General features: G+C 36.3%; 1 protein-coding gene across 1 annotated transcript; it reads left to right on the forward strand.

Moving 5' to 3' along the window:
- Positions 1-2103: 2103 nt before the first annotated feature.
- On the forward strand, positions 2104-19733 carry LOC100546025 (probable palmitoyltransferase ZDHHC14; the record flags this gene model as incomplete). Its single annotated transcript, XM_019613534.2, has 3 exons — positions 2104-2281; positions 15519-15656; positions 19474-19733. Coding segments are annotated over 3 exons (561 nt in total), but the record flags the coding sequence as incomplete, so codon positions are not given.
- Between the last annotated feature and the right edge of the window lie 3386 nt (positions 19734-23119).

Below are 23119 nucleotides of genomic sequence, written 5' to 3' on the forward strand. Positions count from 1 at the left end.
GTTTAAGTAGTAAGTTTCTTTTAAGTAGCATAAACATAAAAATAGTTATGAAACTTAAGATAATGTCTATATCACATCTTCAGCAACTTTTATTGTGTAGTTATGCTTCAGCATGTAAATACATATACTAGTAACTTATGTGCAGTACTTGTTTAGTCGTAAATACGGTGGTAAGTACTACTGGCCTTGAGGTCAAAATCAGTATTATTGATTGGTATGGGAGCTACACAGTAACCTCTGCTTCCATGGTCATAGGACTTGGCTGAGCATTCCAGGAACAGTGCAGGGTCTGGTTGCAATTCAATACAACCAAGCATCTGACAGAGTCTAACAGTCTGCTTCTGAGCAACTGTTTCTTTAGTGCTCACCACTTCTTTCCCATATGGGATGCTTAAGGGCCTCATATTCTGATTCCCTTATTTGCATCTATTGCACCCCTTCTTCCACTTCCTTTCCCAGGAGACTCAGAGGCCAACTTGTTTCAGTGCTCAAGTTTGCAGTGGTGTTCCATAGATACTGAGGCATGCTTATGGAGTGAGTGAGGAGGTTGCACATGAGAACTTCCTAAACTAGATTGGTTAATTCTGTTATTGCACCTTTACTATCAGGTCTTCAATGACACTAATTTGAATGCCTTTCTAAGTAGGAAGCATTCTGGTTCCCACCTCCCCCCAGACTCACAATGTGTAGATTGTAGACTGTGCAGATATCCCTGCAGACTTCACAAAAATGGCACTTGTAGTCATATTTGTAATAATTTTACCTCAAACAAAACTCGTGGATCTTGTAGTTATCCAGCCATGCTTGCCTAGCAGTAGAGTGATAGGAATAACTTAAACATAGTTGTGAAGGTGACCCTGACTTCAAAATGCAGTTGCATTCATGTATGGGGGGGGAAAAAATTGATTTCATTTCCCTATTGATTTTCCTGTTCTGTGTCTCTGACATTAATAAAAAAATATATTCTTTGTCACTTCTGTGGTCTGATTTGATTGTGATTTCAGAAGAACAGGTAAACTGACAAAAAGGTACTGCTTGTACGTGTTCACCTTTTTGAGTATAGCTCAGTCTGGGAGAATTTGAAGGATGAAATTGAACTTCAGTGATGTAGTGTAATCAGTCCTTTAGCAGCTGATGGTTGCTGATGTCCATAGATCAAACAAACAAGAAGTCCAAACCCCACTGCTTTTTCCAAATGCAATTGCTGGAAACGATTTTATGCAAAATACAAACTTCAAGATTTGTAAAAGTAACACTGACTGTTAGACTTAAAACTTCAAAAAAGCAAGATCCATTATATCATAGTCTTTAAGAGGTCTCATCATAACTGATTTTACTTGTACTATATGCCAAGCTCTAATGATAGTGCTGCTGAAGTAAACATGTAGATTCTATACTAGATTGAGCCTACACCCTCTGTTATTTCCGTTTTCCAGACTAAAATGTTAGCTTCTTTTATTTTAAGTGATTTCCTGTTTAAAAGGTAGCTTTTCTTAGTTTCTCTTGACAAGTGCTGTAGAAGTTCTACAAACTTCTTGTTATTATGGTGTTCAAAAAGAAAATAAAAAATTAAGGAATTTCCTAAGACAGCTTGTCCAGATGGAGGCTTTTGAAATTGTCATCTGAAATGTTTTCTCTTCCTTTTTTAAATGAGTTGATGGTCAGTCTGCTTTCATGTTCAGAGATGAACATCTTCCTTAGATCAAACTTCTCTTTCAAGGTCGAACTGAATAAACTCTGTTGGAAACATTTGTTTATGTTTTCATCATACCATGCAACTAGCCGTCGTTGTTTGTAATGTTTTTTCCACAAACTGCTCAGGGGTATGAGATTGTAAGATTTGGGGGATTAAGGTAGATGTCTGAAACTTTATTTTGGGCATTGTTTTGTCGTTGGGTTTTTTTTTAATTGAAATTAGTTGGTTGTGGATGTTATTTGTAATTATATTTCTTGCTATCTCTAAGAGCACTTATTCTAGGAGAATGAGAAGGGTAGAAGCCAGTTCAAGTATATTAATATGAAGTCAATACAAACTTGTACCTATAGGTTGCCATCAAGAATGGCTGAGTTCACGCAGCATAGCTCATGTGCAGAACATAATGTATTGTGTTTCCCTGTTTAGATATTGCAAATGGCTCCAGTTCAGGAGGATATCGCCCCCCTCCCAGAACAAAAGAAGTGATCATCAATGGACAGACAGTGAAACTAAAATACTGTTTTACTTGCAAGATTTTCCGCCCACCTCGTGCCTCACATTGCAGCCTTTGTGATAACTGCGTAGGTGAGTAAAAAATAAATATATATATATATATATGGTATATGTTCAGCTTGGTAACTTGTATGTTATGAATGCTTCAGAAATCAGAGAGAAAAGATATGATCAGAGTTAGTGACAGGGTTACTCATGAGAACACTTGCTGTGTTCATTCTTTTTCCTACAAACTCTGTTAAACGTTAAGAATTTTAGAAGGCAGAAGATGAGTAGATTTGACCTAATGCATAAGTTGTTGCTAAGATAGAAAAGAGAGACCTCTCTTATGCGTGTTCCTTTCCTATCCTTATGCGTGTTCCTTTCCTATCTTGCTCTGCTAAACAAAGAAGCACCCAAACCAAGTGAGACCACGTGGTATCTGCGATGAAATTTCCAGATCTTTAAAGGAGTCTCAGCATTGTTTTCTTTCCCAAACTAAACTGCAGCCAAGGAGCTGCTTCTCTTGTTAATTTCGGACCAGCTTTGAAAGGCATAGTTATAACAGCTAGGGTCACACAGGGGAATGCACACTGTAGGTAACTCCTGCCTTTGAACAGTTTTAAAGCTAGAAACTTCTGAAGACAGAATCAGTAAGAAATTACTGAAAAATATTATTTGGAGAGGAAGTAGATGATGTCAGGGCCTATGGTTATTTTGTGATGATAGGGTTGGTTTTTTTTCCCTCTGAGCATCTTTCTTTTTTGTGACTGTTCTGTTTGGAGGGCAGGCAAGGTGATTAAGATGCGCTTGGATTTTAAAACAAACTAAAAAACTCACCAATCAGATCCGAGTAGTTTTATAGTTAATTAAATCCCATTTAGAGTTCAGTGCAGCTGATTAGCACACTGTTGAGCCTGGATCTTATGCATTCAAGAAAATAATGTAGCAAGATGTCTCCAGCTGAGAAATGTAATTGCAGCATTCAGCACTGATATTTTTAGATATAAAGCAGTCACTGGAAGTATGGTAATTTCATATGTAGATGATACTCGTATAATGAGCACGCTTACACGACAGTGAGAAGTGTAGCCTTTTGGCCCTGTGCCATTAGTTGGTAGCTGTAGATGGTTCCATGGGTAAATAAGTGTTCCTGACGTATTAGGGTTGCGTAAATCTTGTTAAAGCTGTTGAATATGGCAAGGATGCTGCAGTTGACTCATCTTCACGAAAGTATCTTATCAAATGTATAACTTGGATGTTACACTGTGATGCTATTGTCACAAATCCGGCAACGTGAAAATGCAGTTGCTGATCATTACATAAAAAAAGTAAATATTGAAAAGGTAAATAAAAGGTGAGGGTTGTTATCCTCATCAAGAGAATGCATAAATAAGAGCAACCCTTACAGATACATCTTGAAACCTATTTAAAAATACTGTTTTGGCTTTTTAAAGTAAACTGCAACGAAGAATTTATTTACAGTTTGTATGTACTCTGATTGTGTCCTTTTAACACTAAATTTGTGAAGGCTACAGTGAGAAGAATTAGTGATGGGAGAGGGAACTTAAAAACAATCTCTGTCTTCCGATTATGTCTGTATTGAAGCAACAGTTGTTAATTTGTCTGAATATATATTAGAAAAGGAACAGAGTACAAGCAGTAATTGTATCCTATTTCTTTTTTAGGTGAGAGGATTGTGATTTGTTATATACAATTGTGATTTAAAGTTACTTGTTTTCAAATAATTCATTTGTTGGAATGAATTTGCTGCAGTTTTCCCCATCAGCCTTTATAATGGGAATTGTGATGGCTGCTCCAAAAGTAATGCTTCCTAGTTATTCTGTTGACCATGATGTCAGGGGCAGATGTTGGTGCAAGAGCGTACAGTTAATCAGAATATTATGCACTTAACTCCTACAAGTTAGTGTTGTCTATATGGTGATGCTTTTGGTTAGTCAATAAATCGTACAATAGCTTTGAGTGTTCTTGTGTCACTATTCTGTAGCTCCTTACTGTAACTAAAGCAATGCAAAAATATTCATGTTTCACACACACATGGATGTTTAAACAACTCATGATTGTGACCTACTTTACCAATAAGGTTAATGTATTGTTTTTCACCTTGTGCTTTTCCTGCATACCTATAAACTAAGTACAGAGACTTTGGGATAAAAGAATGGAGTTTTTCTTCAAATCAGCACTCACTATAGAGAAGAAACCACTTAGTAGTTTTGCCTAAAGGTGTTATGATACTGGGCTAGCGAATGCAGTGTGATAGAGAAGCTCTTTCATTTGGTATTTTCTGTTGGGTCTTTTCATCTTGTAAGGAATCTTCAATGGTATTTTTAATATTTGAGTACTTGTAAAACTTACTCCTGCTTTCCCCTTACATTTAGTTAATACTAAGTATATATGTTAATTTTTGATCTTGTTTCTGATTTTCATTTCATGACTTTTCCATAGATGGCTATGTAGCTTACTTAAACAAAAGCATGAATTTCCAAAGCTACCTAATTAGTGTTCTATATATAGTATCAATTTCAAACTCCTTTAGCTCTACAGTGTTTTCATAATAGTATCCAGAAGAATCTGGATTTTCATACAAATGCAGTTTTTTGCATCTTTGTGGAATGCTTTCAGAAATTTTGTGAAATGTTTTCCCACAGACGAACATATTGAGTGTATTTCTGTCTTGTTTTCTTTAACTGTCTTTGTGAATGGCAACTAGAAGTTAGCCCTTCAAGGGCTTTCTGTGTACCATATGTTGCTTTAAAATGTAAACAAATTTAAAGTAATGTACATATAAACACAATAGCTAAAGATAGGGATTACCACAGCAATCATAAATTCTCAGCTTGGGCTAGTTATTGTTGAGTTTTGTGAATGGTTTTTAATGTATTGTGATGTGATGCTATACTATTGATGTTATGATGCCAGTGGTCAGATCTGACTCTGAATTGACTTTTAAAATATATATTTAGTCATTTCAACACTAAATCTCTACTTTCTTGATGAATAATTATAAATTTCTATAATAAAAGATGACTAAGAGGCAATTCACTATTTCCAAACAATTTACCTAAATATTGTATAGAAGGGCTAAGAGAAAACAGTGAATAATAATTAGCAAGCAGTAAATCAACTTAGTACAGTGAATTAAATGTCTAAAGTCTTCCTTGCATTCACCTGCCACAGTTCTGCTTATCAAGTAAAGTAACTTGCTTAGACCAAGACAAAAAAAACAGCATAGGTGGAAAAGGAGGGCCACTGTTTTTATTCCTCAAAGAGAATTTGGCCGTTTTTATTTTTTTTAAATGTGTTATAAGTTCTTATGTGATTCTTCTGTGATTGATGGATAAAGATAGCTTTTCTTGTCAGATTCTTTCAACTCAAAGGATTGAAAGCTCAAATTTTTGAAGATGGTTTGATTTTTGAAATGTTTTCATTAGCATTACTAGGAAGGCAGCTTGTTGGGTCTTTTTGTTTGTTGGGTTGTTTTTTTCTGGGTTTTTTTTTTTTTTTTATTTTTTTTTAAACCATGATGAGCATGAGAATGGCATGCTAAGCTGTATAGACCTTTCAGTTGGTGCAGCAGCCTGTTTCCTGCCATGGCCAGAGTGGATCCCCTGGGAAGAAGGGAAGAAGAGGGCAAGCATGCAGATACTTCCTGCAGAATGTTCTCACGCTCTCAAAAATTTTCAGTGTAGTTCTTCCTATACTGGTAGTTAACCCCTGGAGGGTTAACACTTTGTTTTCCGTAGCTCTTGATGGATCCTACGTGGCCATGTTCATCAATCCTATAGGTGCTTTTGGTTTTGTAGGGGGTAGGATTCTTCTCACTTACAGGAATGTTGCTTTTCTGTAGATCCTAAATATGAGGCCAAGTGTCAAGATTTTGTTAGGTTGGCAGGGGTTTGTTTTTCCAGTTCTAGTTCTTCCAAGTGAACAGGTTGGGTGTTACATAAAGATACTGATGAGTCTAGAAAACTGAAAGATTATTTTAGTTTTTGAGCTTAGTTTATTTTCTTATGACTTTTCAAACTGTATATTACACAGTTAATATAGAGTATTAATTCTTTTATATCCAACTGTAAAACTATTTTGCTTTTTGAGAGTGTTGATGAAAGGCCATTCTGATTCTAGATCTTCATTAGCTTGTGTTTCTTTTAGTGACTAGCCATTACAGTGGGAGTATCTTTGGGGGGAGAGGGAAAAGAGAAAGATCCTTGAGAGCACAGTGAAACAAAATCAAGCTGTTTTACTTGAAATCAAAACATAATAAAACTACTGGTCCTTCAGTAAAAACGACATTTGAATATGTTACATCAATACTAATTAAATTATCAATAAATTATCAATACAAGGACCACAGAGATGGTGAAGGGCCTGGAGCATCTTCCCTATGAAGAAAGGCTAAGTGAACTGGGTCTGTTTAGCCTTGAGAAAAGAAGACTGAGAGGCGACCTGATCCTGGTCTATAAGTATCTAAGGTGTGGGGGGCAGAGTGGTGAGGCCAGACTGTTTTCAGCAATGTGTGGAGACAGGACAAGGGGAAACGGCCAGAAACTGGAGCATAGGAAGTTCCGCACAAATGTGCGCACGAACTTCTTTACAGTGAGGGTGACAGAGCACTGGAACAGGCTGCCCAGGGAGGTTGTGGAGTCTCCTTCTCTGGAGATACTCAAGACTCGCCTGGACGCCTACCTGTGCGACCTGGTGTAGGGAACCTGCTTTGGCAGGGGGGTTGGACTCGACGATCTCTGGAGGTCCCTTCCAACCCCTACGATTCTGTGATTCTGTGAAAATATGAATAGTTATAATTTTTAATCCAATATTGGGAAGCTAAGAGTGCATTTTATAAACTCCTTGAACACACGAAGAAGTCTTTGATTAAAAACTAATCAAATATAATACAGGTTGGCCTAGGACATTGAGGGTATTTCAGTGGTTTTGATGGTTAGGATGAATGAGCATCTAAGGAAGACAAAGCAGTGCATTTGGGATAAGCAAGAAAAGTGGGTCCTGTTTAAAACCAACCCAGAAAATATGCTATATTAGAAGTGAATAGACACTTCTCTTCTGGTTAAATGATTGCTTTTTTTAAGCATTCTACCTGAGCAATAGATGTAGTCTTGTGTCTGATCCTGACCACCTTACATTGATGTATTGTTTTGAAAATACACTGTGTCATGTATCCAGCAGTATTCCAAAAAGCAGATTTTTTTGATAAAAATCACTGTTACAGAAAGTAGTTTCTCTTATTAAGCACCAGTGTTGTAAATCTGTTTTCTTCCAATAGGGAATTATTGACTGAAACGCATATGAAATCTAACACATGTAAAACAAGACAAAAAGAGCATTACCAGTGAGGTCTAGGAGCACCCCTTCCCTGTACTCATTCCAGACCCCACCATCTTCCAGGCTGGAAAACACTATTTTTTTCAGAAACAGAGTGGGAAGTGGCATTGTCTGTTTGGTTTTAGCAACACTGATGCTGTGTCAGTCATTTGCCCATGACTTCCAGGTTCTTTCTAACTAGTGTGCATTTACATGATGTCAGGACTTCATTTTGCTTGTGTTCTGTACCAATCTTCCTTTGTTACCTTACTATCTCCCCTTTTGCCTTTACATCCTTTCTTGACCTTTGCCTATTTCTTTTCTTACGTTTTCTGGGTTTAGAAAAGCTTTGAGATGCTACTGTGAAAAGAGTACATTTTCACTTTATCTGGGTGCTTGAACTAGTAAAAGCCTAGCTCTAGATCTCTTGGAAATTGACTCTTTAACTTTTAACAGTTGAAACTACAAGGCTAACTGCTTTTTTCTTTTTTGTTGTTTTGTTTTTGTTTTTTCTCTCTAGTTTACATATGTGAGTCACCATCCCTGGAGGTATTCGAGAAACATTTAGATGCGATACCAGGGGACATGGTTTAGTGGTGAAATATTGATGGTAGATGGACTAGATGATCTTGAAGGTCTTTTCCAATCTTGATGATTTTATATGAGAATTGGCTTTGGCTCTTTTTTGTAGAAGGTGTGCTACCTTTTCAGAGTACCTGAGAGGAGATAGATGGAGCATACTTCCAAATAATAAGTATTATTTGTTTATCCATTATTCCATCTGTATACCAGATGTACTTTAGAAGATCAGGGAGCATGGTATGTATGCCAGAGGTGGGTGGGTTTTGGTTTTTGTGATTTCTTTTTTTTTTTTTTTCCTTTCATGCTTAGGCCAAAGCACTGGGAAATAAGGCAAGTCTTTTAAAAAGAGGTAATTATAGGATACTTCGGAGAAAAGTTGTAGCTTGTGTTTATCTGCATATGGTTGAAAGAGCAGAGGTTATCAAAATACCCAAATCTACGAATGATGTAAGTCTCGGAAGACAGAATAAAATTAAGAGAGAAATTACTAAGAGAAAGTACAAAAGACTATCATTAGAAACCACATATGACCACATATTTACACTTGTTTGATAACATTTCAAAAGGTGATGAAGAATGATGGGTAAGGTGGTTTGAGCTTTCCTCCTCTATGATTGTGTCTGGCAGTGGTTCCTAATATTTTTATATATGTATTTATATATATATAAATATATATACACATACACATGCATAGCATGCATAACATACTTTTTCTTGTATGCTCCTATTGCCTACCAGAGAACAGCCATTCTGAACAGCTGCTGCAGCCTTTGAAAATGTCACTATTATTGTGCATGCTGTCAATGGGATTTATTGTTCGTTAGTCAACATTGATTACTGGAGGTAGCAGTGAAGTGAGCTATGTAACAATAGTTTAATTACTATGAGCTATCTTAGGTCAATGATTGGATGTTCTCCTAATAAATCTTTTATTAACAAAATGAAGTATGTTCATTTTCTTTTTGAGAACAACATTAGTCTGTCACTACCAAAGTTGACTGACTTGGAAAAAGTTGACGTTGCAACTGATTTTCTTAAAAATGCAGCCAAATAGCAAAACTCGATAGGATAGTACTTACATTATTGTGAGAATAAAATGTGTCAAGTATCCCTTGCATTTGCATGTCTGAACATTTGGTATAGAGGTGCATGCGCATTATTATTTTGTTAAAGGAGGCTTGTTTTTCACAGCATTATATTGCTGCTTCACTTTGCATCGTCTTGTAAAGACTAGCTCAATGTCTAGAGTGCAATCTGATGTAAACCGTTGGTATGTGTTTACTGAGTGTAAACTTAAGGCTAGAAGGCTCGTTCTGTTCCATTTGGATTTTGTGGGGGGAGGGGGGAGGGAGGTGTTTTGATTTGGGTTCAAAGTATAAAAGTACTAGAGCTTGATAGTTTAATGGATCCATTGTGTATTGTCCCCAACTGATGTTCTCAAATAACATCAGCATGCATATAAATGTAACTTGCAATAAGCCTTTTGTTATTCACCCTTTTGTTTTTTAAATCATAAATTTATCTTCTGATTTCAAATTAATAGTAAAGGCATTGTAAGGGGAATTACTGTCTCACAGGTAAATGTTATATATATTAAGTGATGCAAACAGGTCCATGTTTGTGATTGCTATTACCAGTTGATGGCAAGTCTCATCTAGTTTTTGTTTTTAATATTAATGATTTTCTTAGGAACAATAACATCTAAGTTACTGGAACCAAACATCTGAGCTAAGGATAATTTTTTAAGAAAAAGCTATGAAGAACAGACACAAGATTTTTTTTATTAGTGAGGTTAAATTGTGAGGAATTCTAAACTGACTGTAAAGGATTTAATGCTGTGGTTACATTTGCTTTTTCCACGTGTACATGGTTCAGGCTGTGGGACTGAGCCATTGTCTTAAAAAAAAAATACTTTCCGTAATTAAAAAAAAAATCCTTATAGGAATTTTTAAAAACTAACTTTGTTTTCCTTAGCATTTCAAGGGAAAACAAATTCTGAAAATACCCTTTTGTCTTACAAAATGCCAAGTTGAGAAGTGTGAATAGATGTGGTCATATCATGGCATCATAGTCCTACAAAGAGCTTTAATTGTCATTATGGCAAATATATGCTGCAGATGTGTTAGTATCTCCACATAATTGCTCAGTGTGCATCCAGAACAATGGACCAGTGGTCCAATCTTGTCCTTTTACTACAAAAAAGAATTTCAATTAATGCTGGCCCAGTTACTTGAGATGGAATATGTGTATGATTGAACAGTGGGCTGATGGGTATTTGCCATCTTGGTCTCTGTTTTCATGTGTTAAATATTTAAAAGCACAGTAAGCATTCTGTGAATGCCCTAGATTTGTGCCTTTTCCATGTAGTGCTTTTAGTTGAATGAGTTGGGGGAATTAGAAAGTGAATTCTGACTTGAGCTCACTGGAATATGCATTTGATGTGGCCTAGATGATTTTGTACCTGTAGATCTGCTGTGATGTTAAGCTTCAGAAAATATATGTTGGTATGCAGTGATTCAATTGAGCAGATGCAAAAGGAAGCAGCTCATAAATGTGAGGGCTGTTCCAGAAGTTATGTTTCCTATTTTATTCTGTTGGCCCATGATATCAGAGGCAGATGGAGGTGGTACAGCAGTAGATGTTGAATCTTCCTTCAGTACCCTATTATATATTGTTCCTATGCAACAGGTGGCAGTAGTGGGGCAGTCTGATAAATGGTGTCCAATGTAGAAGTGCTCATGAAGCAGAGGTGCTGAATTGAATTTCTCCATGCAGAAAAAGTGGCACCCACTGACTGCCATTCACCTGACATTCATGAGCACTTGCTAGATGTTGGTGGAGAACCAAACAGTGGATGTGAGCATAGTGAGACAATGGGTGGTGCATTGCAGCAGTGGCAACTATGACATAAAAGACAAATCATATTCTGAATGGCCATGCAGGTAAGTGCAGCGCACAAGCTGTTGTTCATGCTGACAGAAATGCATAGCTAATAGTGGTGACTGTTGAAGAATAGCTGAGAAGTGGCTCTATCAGTTAGTGTTATTGTGCTCTTTGTATCTCCGGTAGTTTCCATGGAAATAAATGGGAGGCACTACTTCTGGAGTGACCTACTTAATATGTATTTCTGAAATCACTGCATACACAAAGCGTAAGCTGCAAGCTGAAGGACCAGGCTGGCCTATAAATATTTTTTAATGCTTTTTGTTGTTGTTATTGTTCTCGTTAAGCTAGAAAGCTTTCATTGAGTGTTTTGAAAGAGAAACTTTCAAAGAGAAAGCTTTAGGGTCAATTTGTATGTGTTTTCCTGGAGTGCAGGGATTGAAAGGTAGAAGATAAACATTTAAGGAGACCACGTGCTGTGCTGCAGTAAAGTAAAGGTTTGGCTCTTTGAGCAGCAAGTAACGTGCTTCCAGGTGGCTTTTAAAGCAAATACTCTGCATCTGTACAGCCCCAACAGACAACTGATTTTTAAATCAGAAATGTTTTCTTTTGTTTTTTTTGTCTGTGATATCCAGCAGTTACTGCTTCTTAAGCAAGTTATGAGATCTAAATATTCTAGGGAAAGGAACTGAGAGATGTGTCTGATGTAGGATGTAATTTGTGTGTTCTATGACACCCATGTGGCATATATTACTGGGTGAGTTTTAATGAGACAGCTGGGTCATGCCAACAGCTCCCTGCTCCTAAAGTGTCTGAGCTTCCTCTGCTTTTTTTTTTTTTCCCCACTTGTGTGGTTCTTTCCTTTGTGCCCATTCACACATACCTTAGTAACATTCAGCTGCTGGAAAGCCATTTTTACTCATTGAGCAACCAGTAAAGTAACTCCTTTTTGCCTTTTCTGCCAGTTCAGTCAGCTGACCTGGGTCAGCAACAGTTAGACACAGAAAGAAGGATGCAGGATGAAATGGCTGGAAGGGCTGCATCTGCCCACCTCTTTCATTATGGCTAAGCTCTAAGTTGGCTCAGGATTTTGTTATGGAAGTACTGGTCAACCTCAGCAATTACTATCCGAATTCCAAGTTACAGATCACTTGGGTGACAGTTGACAATTGGTAATGTCACTATTGGGGTTTGCTGACATCTCTTGAGGTTTGTTACGTCTTTGATTTTTTTTGTCTTTACAGCAGCACTTTTAATCTTCATTTACTTGTCTCCTTTCTTCATTGATACATCACTTTAAAGATTTCATGTGGGTTTTTGAGTCCTTTTTGTTTGTATCAGCTTTTGTTCTCAGATTCTGAAAAGTATATTGAAACTTTTCAACAGAAAATTATCCTGTTTGAAGTCAGTCTGACTTTATGAACCAGCATTATTTCCCTCCCCCACTCCAGGTTAGATATGCAGTGGTCTGGATCTGTGGAAGGAAAGCCGTGAACACACAGGCAAGAGGTTGTTTTTCAGCAGTAGTTCTCTATTGTAGGCTGTTATGGCAGTGACACCATCCCACATACTGAAGCAGATACTTGGCTTATTTTGCTTAAAATTGAGTGCAGGAAGATGATCAGTTACCTCTTTGTACCTAGGTTATATTCATAGACAAACTCCATACCTTTTAGCTTCCTCCATTGTTGATAATTCTGATATACTTTATATTAACAAGAGTTTGTAGTAGCAATATTTTGATTCCTTTCATTTGCTGCAAATGTTTTTACATTAACCTTAGTGTGAGTGTAGGATAAATATAGAACACGTTAGCTGTCTAGATACCCTGTAAAGTCAAACCAAAACCACAGTCATCACCTTCAAACAGTCTGTGATTCTTCTTAACACCTACCAGTTGCATTTATGTTTATTCTATATTTTAAGTTCACACGGGCCAGAATTTTTAGTTTTTCTCAGCATCGGTATTCTTTAATTTCTCAGTGAAGGTGAATATTGATTTTGCTGCCAACATTGCCCAGACCAAGTAAAGACATCAGGCAGAACTTCCTTTTCCAGGTTGTTGATTGTTCAGTTTGCAGGCTTCTGGATGAGATCTTTGATATCTTGTTATTTCTTCATTAAAACTTATTAAATTAGGACTTTTTGCAAGGAAGAGGAAACAGCTCTGGTCCGAAGAGAATTAATACTTCAGTCAACAGTGCTAGGAGTTTCAGCTTAGTATGTGACTGTTTGTTTTTGCTGGAACTGACTGTTTTCTAATCCCTTGCTATTTAAGATGCTGTTTTGTGGCATTATAGCATAAATGTCGCATCCCTTTGTATTTTATGACTATCTGGGAAAAATGAGGCCCAGCTTATTCATAACTCACATAACCCCTCTAAAACTTATCTTGTTGTTTTTTGTTTTGTTTTTTTTTTCAGTCTGTTTCTGCTTTTTAAGTGTGCTGGGTAGTTACTTGGCTTCACAGTGGTTAGTACGGTATTTCCTGAGAAAGCATATCCTTTGAGCTTATACAGAAATTCTGAAGATAGAAAGAGAGAGAAAGAGCAAGTAACAGTCAGTCTCTATTAGGGAATGGACTGATGTTTGTACGTATTTGTGTGTGCCTGTTTGTAGATAAGTGAGTTTATTTGTATTTGTGCCTGCATTTATCTGAATTAACCAAATATGTGTCTAAGTCGATCTAAAGAGTGTTTGGTAGCTGGAAACTGAGTTTAATATTGGTAGAATTTTATTCCTGCTTTGTGAGCATAGAAGAGAATGAATGTGTTTGCATGGAATTCATTTTCCAAAGACATGTCATGATTTTACATTTTTTTATTTCTGAAGCATTGGGGTACAAAAGTACCCTAGTTATGCTTTTTAGAAGTCTGTATAACTGTATTATTCTTTGTGGTATTATTTGCTTATGTGTTATGTTAGGTACCCATAAAATGATAATAAAATGGTATTTTTCAAACCATAAGGACTCATTCGCAAGCACAAATGTGAAAATCAGCATTGTTCAAATGCTGATGCTACTTGTTCAAACAAGTAGCTACTTGTTCTGGGAGGTAATATTGCCCACTCTTTTAGATACTGGAAGTATTTCACTCTTGGTATACTTAGTAATCTCTCTAAATCAAAGTGTTCCTGAAATTTTATCATAAGAAATTCAACAACTTCACCTTTAATAGCTCCATTTGAAACAGATTTATGGCAGAAACTTGTGGTCCAAACAGTCACGCAAAAGCATTAAAACAAACAAACAAAAAACCTGCAAGTGTGGTGAACTGAGAAATCTGTTTTGCATGATGTTTTGATTATTTTTTTTGTCTTCCCCTTAATGGAGATAATCCGAAATACATCCTTCAAGGAAAACCTCTCACGCAGATCTTCAACATAAAGACATAGTTAAAATAAACTGGTGTGTTTGAACAGATGTGCCTTTTTAACATAGAGCTTAAGGACTTCAAATTTATAGTTTAACTTTCCAGGGCAATTCCAAATAGTTTGTTATCATACGTCAGCAGAGCCACGAAAGTCACAGAGAACAAAACAGGATTTGGATGAGAATTGGAGACCGAGAGTCAGTCGACGTGAGAGCATCTGCCTTGTGTTATGAACTTGGATTTGATTAGAAATTGAAAATTCTATCGTTATGTTGGCATAATCTCTCCAGTTCCAAAAGGCCATTTAGTTTCCTGACAGTTGCTCTGTTTCCATTACCCATGTTTTGGGACGAGGCTCCTTGCTGCCCAGGGCTGCAGAGCTCACTGGTCCAACTGCTGTTTTCCATCATTGGGTTTTTCTTTGGGACTCTCCTTATTGAACTGCTCTGGAATCTTCCTGTCCCATTAATGCTTTAATATCTCAAGAAAATAAAGGGAGTGAGGTTGGTTTAGTAAAGTATAAACAAATTTTACAAGGTTGTTTGAATCTTAATGCCTGGAAAATGGTTTGTGTGAATGGTTTTACTGTTTTGAGTGGTTTTTCATGGCATTATCAACTGTAAGTGGGAAAATAAGCGGTCTGGAATGGAAAATACATTGAGTAAAGTGATAAAAGAAAATGAGATTGTGAATATTTCGTTTTGCCTAATGGATGAGATGATACTGGGCATAAAAGTCAGATATGTGATCACGGGAGATGTAAATACAAAAATTCCAATTCTGAATGGAAATGTCACTGGAAGAAAATCTTGTTTTGGAAAAAGTGGAATTAAATTGGTACTTCTCCATCTAACAGTGGATAAATAAATGCAAGCTTATTGGTCTGACTGCGCAATTTATCAAACAATGCTGCAAGTTTAACAGGGGCTTTCCTCAACCATGCTTGAATTTCTTTAAAAGCTGTAAGGTTTCATTTAAAAGTTCCTTTTTCTTTTCTATTTTTTTCCCTCCTAAATAAGAGTTTCTCTGGGGATACTTAGCAAATGCTAGTTAAATTTTGAGTTTTAATGCAGTGTTCAGAGAGCTTTTTTCTAAGTAAACAGCATTTTATTAATTGTTTTCCATTTTTTTTCTTCTGCCTCTCATTTCAGAACGGTTTGATCACCACTGTCCCTGGGTAGGCAACTGTGTGGGGAAAAGAAACTACAGATTTTTTTATATGTTTATTTTATCTCTGTCCTTTCTGACAGTCTTTATATTTGCATTCGTTATCACCCACGTCATTCTTCGTAAGTATGCTGGTGAAATCAGATTACGTATGTAGCCATTTGCTTGAGTTTTTTACTTTTAATTTAATCTTTTGATCATTCAGGGCTTATTTATTTATTTATTTGCCTTTTCTCTAAAGCTTCACAACCCTCAGCAATTCCCATTCTGGTCTCCAGCAGACCCTGGTCATGGTAGTCATTGACTTAGCATTGATTTTTCCTTAACACGGTGTTAATTTTCTTGATTTTAATCATTTTGTAGGCAGTTTATTGGAAAAGCAACACACATGACTAAGTTAGCATCATTTTCCCAAACAGCTTTTGTTCTTAGATCTGAGCTATTTTACACTTCTTTTGTTGTTTACGTCTTTCTTGACCCTATTTTTAACATATTACTTTCATTTGCATAGACATTCTGCGAATGACTACTTTGTAATGTAGTGAATCAGATGAGATATAGGAACATGAATATTCATAAGTTAGATTTTTATTCGTATTCTAGATTGGGTTTAAAGATAGGATATTTTCAAGACTTTTGGGTGATGGGTGTTTTTTTGTTGTTGTTGTTGTTTTTTGTTCCCCTGAGCATATAACAAATTGAGTTAACTCCTATGTGATGATGACCCAATTTGCATTGATAAGTTATGAGTTATCTTTAAAGAATTTCTGTATATTGTGGGGGTTCTAGATCCATTCTCATTAGGAAACTTAAATGTTTTGCTAATTATATAGGATAGTGCTTTGAACAGTACTTTTTCAGTCATTTTGAAATGTGATTTTTTTAAAAATTTCTTTATATTCTTTACTGCAAAGGAAGCCTGATAGAAATAATAACTGTAGTTTATAATTCTTTTATAAAGCTAATTTGATAATAGTGATATTTAGAGAATGTTTTACTGGAAAATATGCCAGATTGTTTTCAATTTCCTGAGTTACTTACGCTGTGCTATGATGAAAGTTTGAAAAACAAACTCCTGCTCTTATTCCCGATTCATTAAAGAGTGGTAAAAGTATTGAGTGGCTGTCTGAGATATAGCATTAGAGCCAGGGGCACTGACTCTGGGGAGTCTGGATCAAGTTGTTCTCACTGCCAGACAGAGCATTTTAAATATCAGTTGAAAGAGCAGAGAAAAGACGTCCCTGTTGGTTTAAAAGGGAAAAGTTACTATTGGAAAGAAAACATTTTATTCTAATATTCAAATCCTCGAAATTTATTTGGGCATACGTGAGCATATACATGCACAGAAGACAGCAGCACGTTTTCTGCCATCTTAGTCTGTTAGAATTCAGTAGTTAAAAATGTGATTGATCTGACAATGTAAAGCTACTTTTGAAGCTAACCTATCTTTATTTCCCAAAGACAGCAAAGCTTTTTTGCAGATTTCAGTGTGCGAATTACAGTATTATGCTAGTATTTCAACATTTATGTCAAGTGGATTTATCCAGTAGATTTTAACTTCAGTGTCCATATCTAATTCTGTGTGAATTAGACAAAGATCAGAGAAATTATTTGTGCCTCCGTGTGGCTGAGAAACACTACAGCTTTGTGTAGGTGTTACAGATAACATACAGTAAAATTCTAAATGCTGACTTGTCTAAGTGAATCAGTTGTAAAACATTTTCTCACCGTGAAGTTTTATCTGCCTTGGATGAGATAGGAAAAACCTCCATAATTCTAAAGACTGATCCTCAAAGGCAATGGAAGTAGGTATGAACTGTGAGTAGGTACTTGATGTTTTACTATATTTAAGCTTCAAGCTCAGCTTTCAAATTTATTTAAGATTTTCTTTTCTTAGTCCAGAAAGAAGTTCTTCACAAATGCGGCCCCTGAACTCTTTGCCTACCATGTTTCTAGAAGCCCTCCTGTTCATCTTCCTAATAGCAATCAACTGTGTGCTGTTTAGCAGTTATAGTCCTTGAGCTGATGCACAACATTAAGCAGGAGGCTCGGTTGCTTAATCTGAATCTCTGCAGTTTGCACAGTGATTTGGTAACACACTGAGTGTGTTAACTCACATTCAGTTGGCTTGGATAAAGTCTTGAGACCTGGGGCTGCTTTTTTCTGCAGTGTTTCAAAGGTCATTCGTAGATATTTCCACATGTCCTGGCAAAATCCTGGATTCCAGAGAAAATCATGCTGGCTTTAGTCAAATCCTGTTCTTAGCCTTTTCCAAAGATGATCCTTGCAGGAATACTGTCCCATCAGCAAGACTTCATTTTACGTATCCTGTACTATTTTGAGTGCCTTCTGACAATAATCTTTTAAGAAGGAACTGAGACATTTATTAGCAACTTGGAGGCTTTTTTTTTTTTTAATAAGTAAATATGCATTTAATAGTTCATCCTGATAGGAATGGCAAAGTTCCTTCTCTAACCTTGTTGATTACATAGGAAACAATTTTATTCTAAAATCACTTTATACAAATTCATTTTTAATGTATCTTACAAGCTGCCATTTTTCTAATTTTTGGTGAACGTAAGTGATGATTAGAAATGAGATGCATCAAACTTCTTATTTTCTTATGGCCTTACTTTTGAGACCTCCCTTTGAAATGTTTCCCTTCCAGGATTAAGAATCTTTGCACAGAGTATTAAATATGATAAACTGACTTTGTCAGTCAGTTACTTGGAAGATATATCCTGCAGGATTCTCTTCCATCTCCCCAAGCTTTTCAGTACTAGTATCTATCTACAGATTTTTTCATCTGTTTGAGTTACTAGTATTTCAGCTGTATGTTGCAGTAAGTAACCTTTCCCTTCTGATACGCTGGAAACTGCTTGGAAGAGTGTGACCAGCAGTAGGGAATAGAGATCACATTTACCTGCTGCCATTGCCATTAAGGATCTTAAAAACAGTAAGAACATACCGGGATGTTCCAATAGTCTTGTGCCTTAAGGTTAAGGCTAAGGCTATGAGTCTGAAAAGGCTCAGAGACACAAGGTAAGTAGCTCTCTCTTTTTAGTGGTGAACAGCAAAATTAGCCACACAGATCTCGAGAGACAGTTGTGTGTGTATAAATATCCACACACTGACATTTCTCATTTGTTGTAAAGACATCTTAATCAGGATTTTTCTGTTTTCAGACCTTCAGATGGATTTAGCTGAAAGGAAAATTTCAATCGGATGCATTTAAATAATTTAAATTGCACAGTAAAATGCAAAAAGAATGTGTCTTATGTGACACTGTTTCTACAGACTAATTCATTTTTGTGTATTTAGTTTCATATTTATCAGCCAATTGTCAAATTGCCCCATTTGGTGAATATCTAATGATTATAGAGCTGAAGTGGATGCCTCTCCATCTGTAGTTTATTTGTGTGTTCAGTTCCGGAGTTCCTTCTGGCTGGTATATATTCTCTTGTTTTCCCAGAGGCAATTAGCATCTATTAGAAAAACCTTCTAATGCAGGTGCAGTAAGAAGAGGATTATAGTCTGGACAAATTTGTCTCCAGAATAAAGTGAGAATTGGGATTTATGATGTAAATTTTTCAAATCAAGAAGTTGCTTTTGAAAACCATATTTCAAAAGAAAGAAGTAGGTTACAATTTTTTTTTTAACATACTAGGTCTGAAAAGAACAGTGAGAAATCTTGTTCAAGGGAAAGTTTGCATGCATCAATTTGGTATTACTGAGAAAATATCCTGCAGATGTTATCCTGATAATATAACCTGAGGTCTTTTTCTGATGTTGCTGCTAGGTAACATAATCTCAGATTCATATTAGTAAGCTTTATCCTATGATTATTTCATTGCTCTTCAAATACTGTGTGCACCATGGTGAAAACAGCCTTTAGTCCACTTTCTTACTGAATTGGTAATTTCGGTTCTGTTCCTACAGGTTCTCAACAAGCAGGGTTCCTCAATGCCCTGAAGGACAGTCCTGCAAGATATCCTTTCACTGAAAAAGGTTTTAGATCCTACTACACAGTAACATCTGAGATGTGTATCTGTGTTCTTGTTTTTGTTGGTTATGCATACTTGGGATTTTATCCGCTAATCATTTCATCACTTCCTGCACAACAGGATTTCTCACCATATACTGGAGGTAGGAAAGGGACTAGCCTATTTGGGTTTGTTTTTTGATTCATCGTCTTTTGTAAGCAGTACTCCTAACAAAGGTCTGTAGTTTTCATGTGTGACAGAAATTCACTCAATTTATTTGTAATGTAATTCATGATTACACCTTGCGTTGTTCCCATGCTATGGTTTCATTTAAAATACTGAACAATCTTCTGCTCTCACAGTAGAAATAATCTGAAATGGCCAATTCGTGTCAGGACAGAAAAAACAGATTGTGCAACCTCTGAAGTCATAATCCGTCCCTGAAGAGTTCAGTTCCTAGAAATATTCTTACATCAACTTGCTCTTTTTTTAGATAAGTATTTTCAAGTGTCAACTTCAGTTAAGATATATAAAAATATACATATGAATACATGGGGGTCTGCTATTCTGTAAATGTTCCAAGATCTTTTTACCACTTCAGGTAAGCCTTCTGTATTTTTCTACTCAGGGAGAATGGAAAACGCTTTCTGATCCTACCTCAAAGCAGCTAATGTAATGGTAAAGTGGGAAGCTGGCAAAACTCCTCTAATTTCTTTCTTATATTTCTGTATAGACTCTTAAATTTCTCACTTGTTACGTAAACATTTTGATTGATTCATGTCAGAATAAGCAGTTTGTACCTCTGACAAAGCTAGTGTGAAAATAATTATTTCCCATATTTGTGTCAAGGAATCCTCTTCTGGCCCTTGTGCATCATACAGTTTGCTCTTTTTTGACAGTAGATTAAAAAGCAAAAACTCCTTCCTGTGTGCTCAGTTATTCATAACTATATATAAAGGCAGACTACTCTTTCCTGGTAGTTTTTCCAAGTGCCAAATTATCCATACTCTGCAGTTGTCTGTACTGTATGTTAATCACATAGAACCACTGAGCTGCCAACTCTTGTTTAAGCAAAACCACTGTTCGGATTTTCTTTTATACAAATAATTTTACAAATCACAAACAAACTATTCTGAATAGCACAACAGTAGTTTCCAAACAAAATACTCCTTACAAAAGATTATTTCAATTTATTTTTTTTCAAACTGAGAACAGTTTTCAATTGTCCTTAAATTAGAATGTAATTGACTACACATTTGAGAATCCCTGTACAGGAACAATGGGCTTCTCATTCATAATTTGCAGTAAGACTAATGCCAATTTGAATGGTTCTGTCAAAGAAACAGCCTGGTTTGATAGTGACATGTTGGACAATTTGAAAGCTTGGTTACAGTTCACAATAAAGAATGTCTGGTTGGGTGCTGTGTTGTGTAGGCCAGTCTCTTCAGGCACAGACAACATTGCTTTGTCATTGCTATGTCTATACTGCTAACAAATCTATGTGAGATTCCTGATTATGCTAATATGTTATAATTTACTGAAAGATTTTTTGTATGTTTCGTATTTAACTTATAAATCCACCTGCTCTAGAGAACTTTTTGGATCTCAGTTTGAGGAACTGGAGGAAGTTATTTTTGCATTTTCACTCTGAGGAGTGTAATCATAGCAAGAAACATCCTGTTACTGATGTGCTCAGTTATCTGATGAGGTTGCAGAGAGCTTCCCTCTGTTTCAGGCCTTTTCTGACCTAATGGTTCTTCCTCTTGGTGTGTAGAATTCACTGAGCGGTGCTCATCATCTGTACAATCCTTAGTATTTCAGGCCTCTCAAAGCCCAGTTATGTTCACATGGATTGTGCCTAATGTTTTCAGCTTGTTTTACACCTTCTGACCCCCCGTGCTAACAACAGTCTACTTTCATATCCATTCTTACATATTCTTCTTGCTTTAGCTATGGCTGTTGCACAACCAGCTGAGACTCATATTCTATCTTGTGTTGGTGTGGCTCCCCCCATGGCTTGAGGAGATAACACCAGTTAGAACATGCTGCTCAGCAGTACACTTTGGAATTTGACTGCTGTTGAAACAGATTGAGTCATGAAGTTCTTTGCTGACTTTTTAGCCACTTTAAAGTTATACAGGCAATTTATGTGTTTCTCAGTTGATTTTGTCAGAGCAGACCTGCAATACAAAATTCTAACTGTTAACGGATGTTGGAATATTTCATTGCAATTACTTAGGTCTATCCATGCTTTTTCAAGCCCTTGTCTCTGTGTAATGGTGAGCTGTCATTTTTCTCTTCTATTGATAGGTTCAATGATAAGGCTGTTGTTTGTATCTTTTAAGGCTGTGTCCTTGTTCTGGAATATTTTGAGTTACTGTTGTCTTGGAAACTGACTTCTCTAAAGGTTACCATACAGTTAGTATACAGATTATTTTTATCCTATTGGAATATAACAATATTCCAACTGTTGTTGTCTTCCTGATTTATTCTATTTTTCTAGGATCCAAAACCTTTTCTGCTTTTGATTCATGCACCCTAAAAAACAAAAGATGTTGCAGAAAATAGCATTCTGTGGCTATTCTAATAAATGAAACTAAATAAAAATTTAAAAAAACTATAGACAGGAAGCCCTCTATAGAAAGCTGCATTTTTTTTACTTTAAGTGTATAGACTTTAGAAGCAGTTTTGTTGTCTTATTGTTGAGATGGTAACTCCTTTAGAATTAAAGGAATTATATAAATTGCAGTAACTGTGTGACACTGGGTGCTGGCTGACTTTCCTAGAGACCAACCTCCAGTAGTTTGAAATCAAATAAAGAAAAGGAGTAAGATATATATGATTAGAAGTTAGTCTAATAGTGTAACCTGTATTTTAATGTTTATGCTAAACTTAGCAAATTCTATGCTTCTTGTCTACACTGTTCCCACTGGGAGAAATTGAAAACGTAAAGGTTACTCTTGCACTGAAAAAAAAACACTCAGTTAATGCAGTTTAAACTATATCAAGGTTGAGGCAATTCATTGATTCATTAATGACTTTAATTAGCCAGCAATCAATGAACTATATTCAGGATTAGTACCAGTAATGGAAAGGATAAACACCAACATCTAACATTTAAGAAATGTTAATAAACACCTACAAGTATTTAAATAACTTTCTGTAATGAAACCCGTTTCTAGTCCTAAGGCTGAGGGTTCCCTTACTCTCACTTACCCTTCTGGAGGTGTGGGTACTCTTGTGAATGTGCACCTGTGCCCTACAATACACTGATGAGAAAGTGCCTGCAAGTTCACGTATGTGCGTGCCTTGCGTAAGAGTCCTTGTGTGCTGCACCTTGCCAACCTGCCGTCTGGATGCTCTACCAGTTCTTGGCAGTTGCTCGCAGAGTGACTTCTGCCTGCATCAAACCAAGCTTTGCTGCTCTCCAAGAACTTTTCTGCCATGTTTTTGCAATTCTCATTTATTCAGACCGATGTTTTCTTCAAACAGTCACTGTGTAGTTCCTCAGCTACTGTTTAATAGTAGTACAGTCATTTGTGGGTTGATAAGACTTCCTCTTTAACATGATTAGTTTGGGGCTAATACTATAAGATCTGCGA

This window comes from Meleagris gallopavo, chromosome 2 (genome assembly GCF_000146605.3).
Source record: "Meleagris gallopavo isolate NT-WF06-2002-E0010 breed Aviagen turkey brand Nicholas breeding stock chromosome 2, Turkey_5.1, whole genome shotgun sequence".
Taxonomy (NCBI): domain Eukaryota; kingdom Metazoa; phylum Chordata; class Aves; order Galliformes; family Phasianidae; genus Meleagris; species Meleagris gallopavo.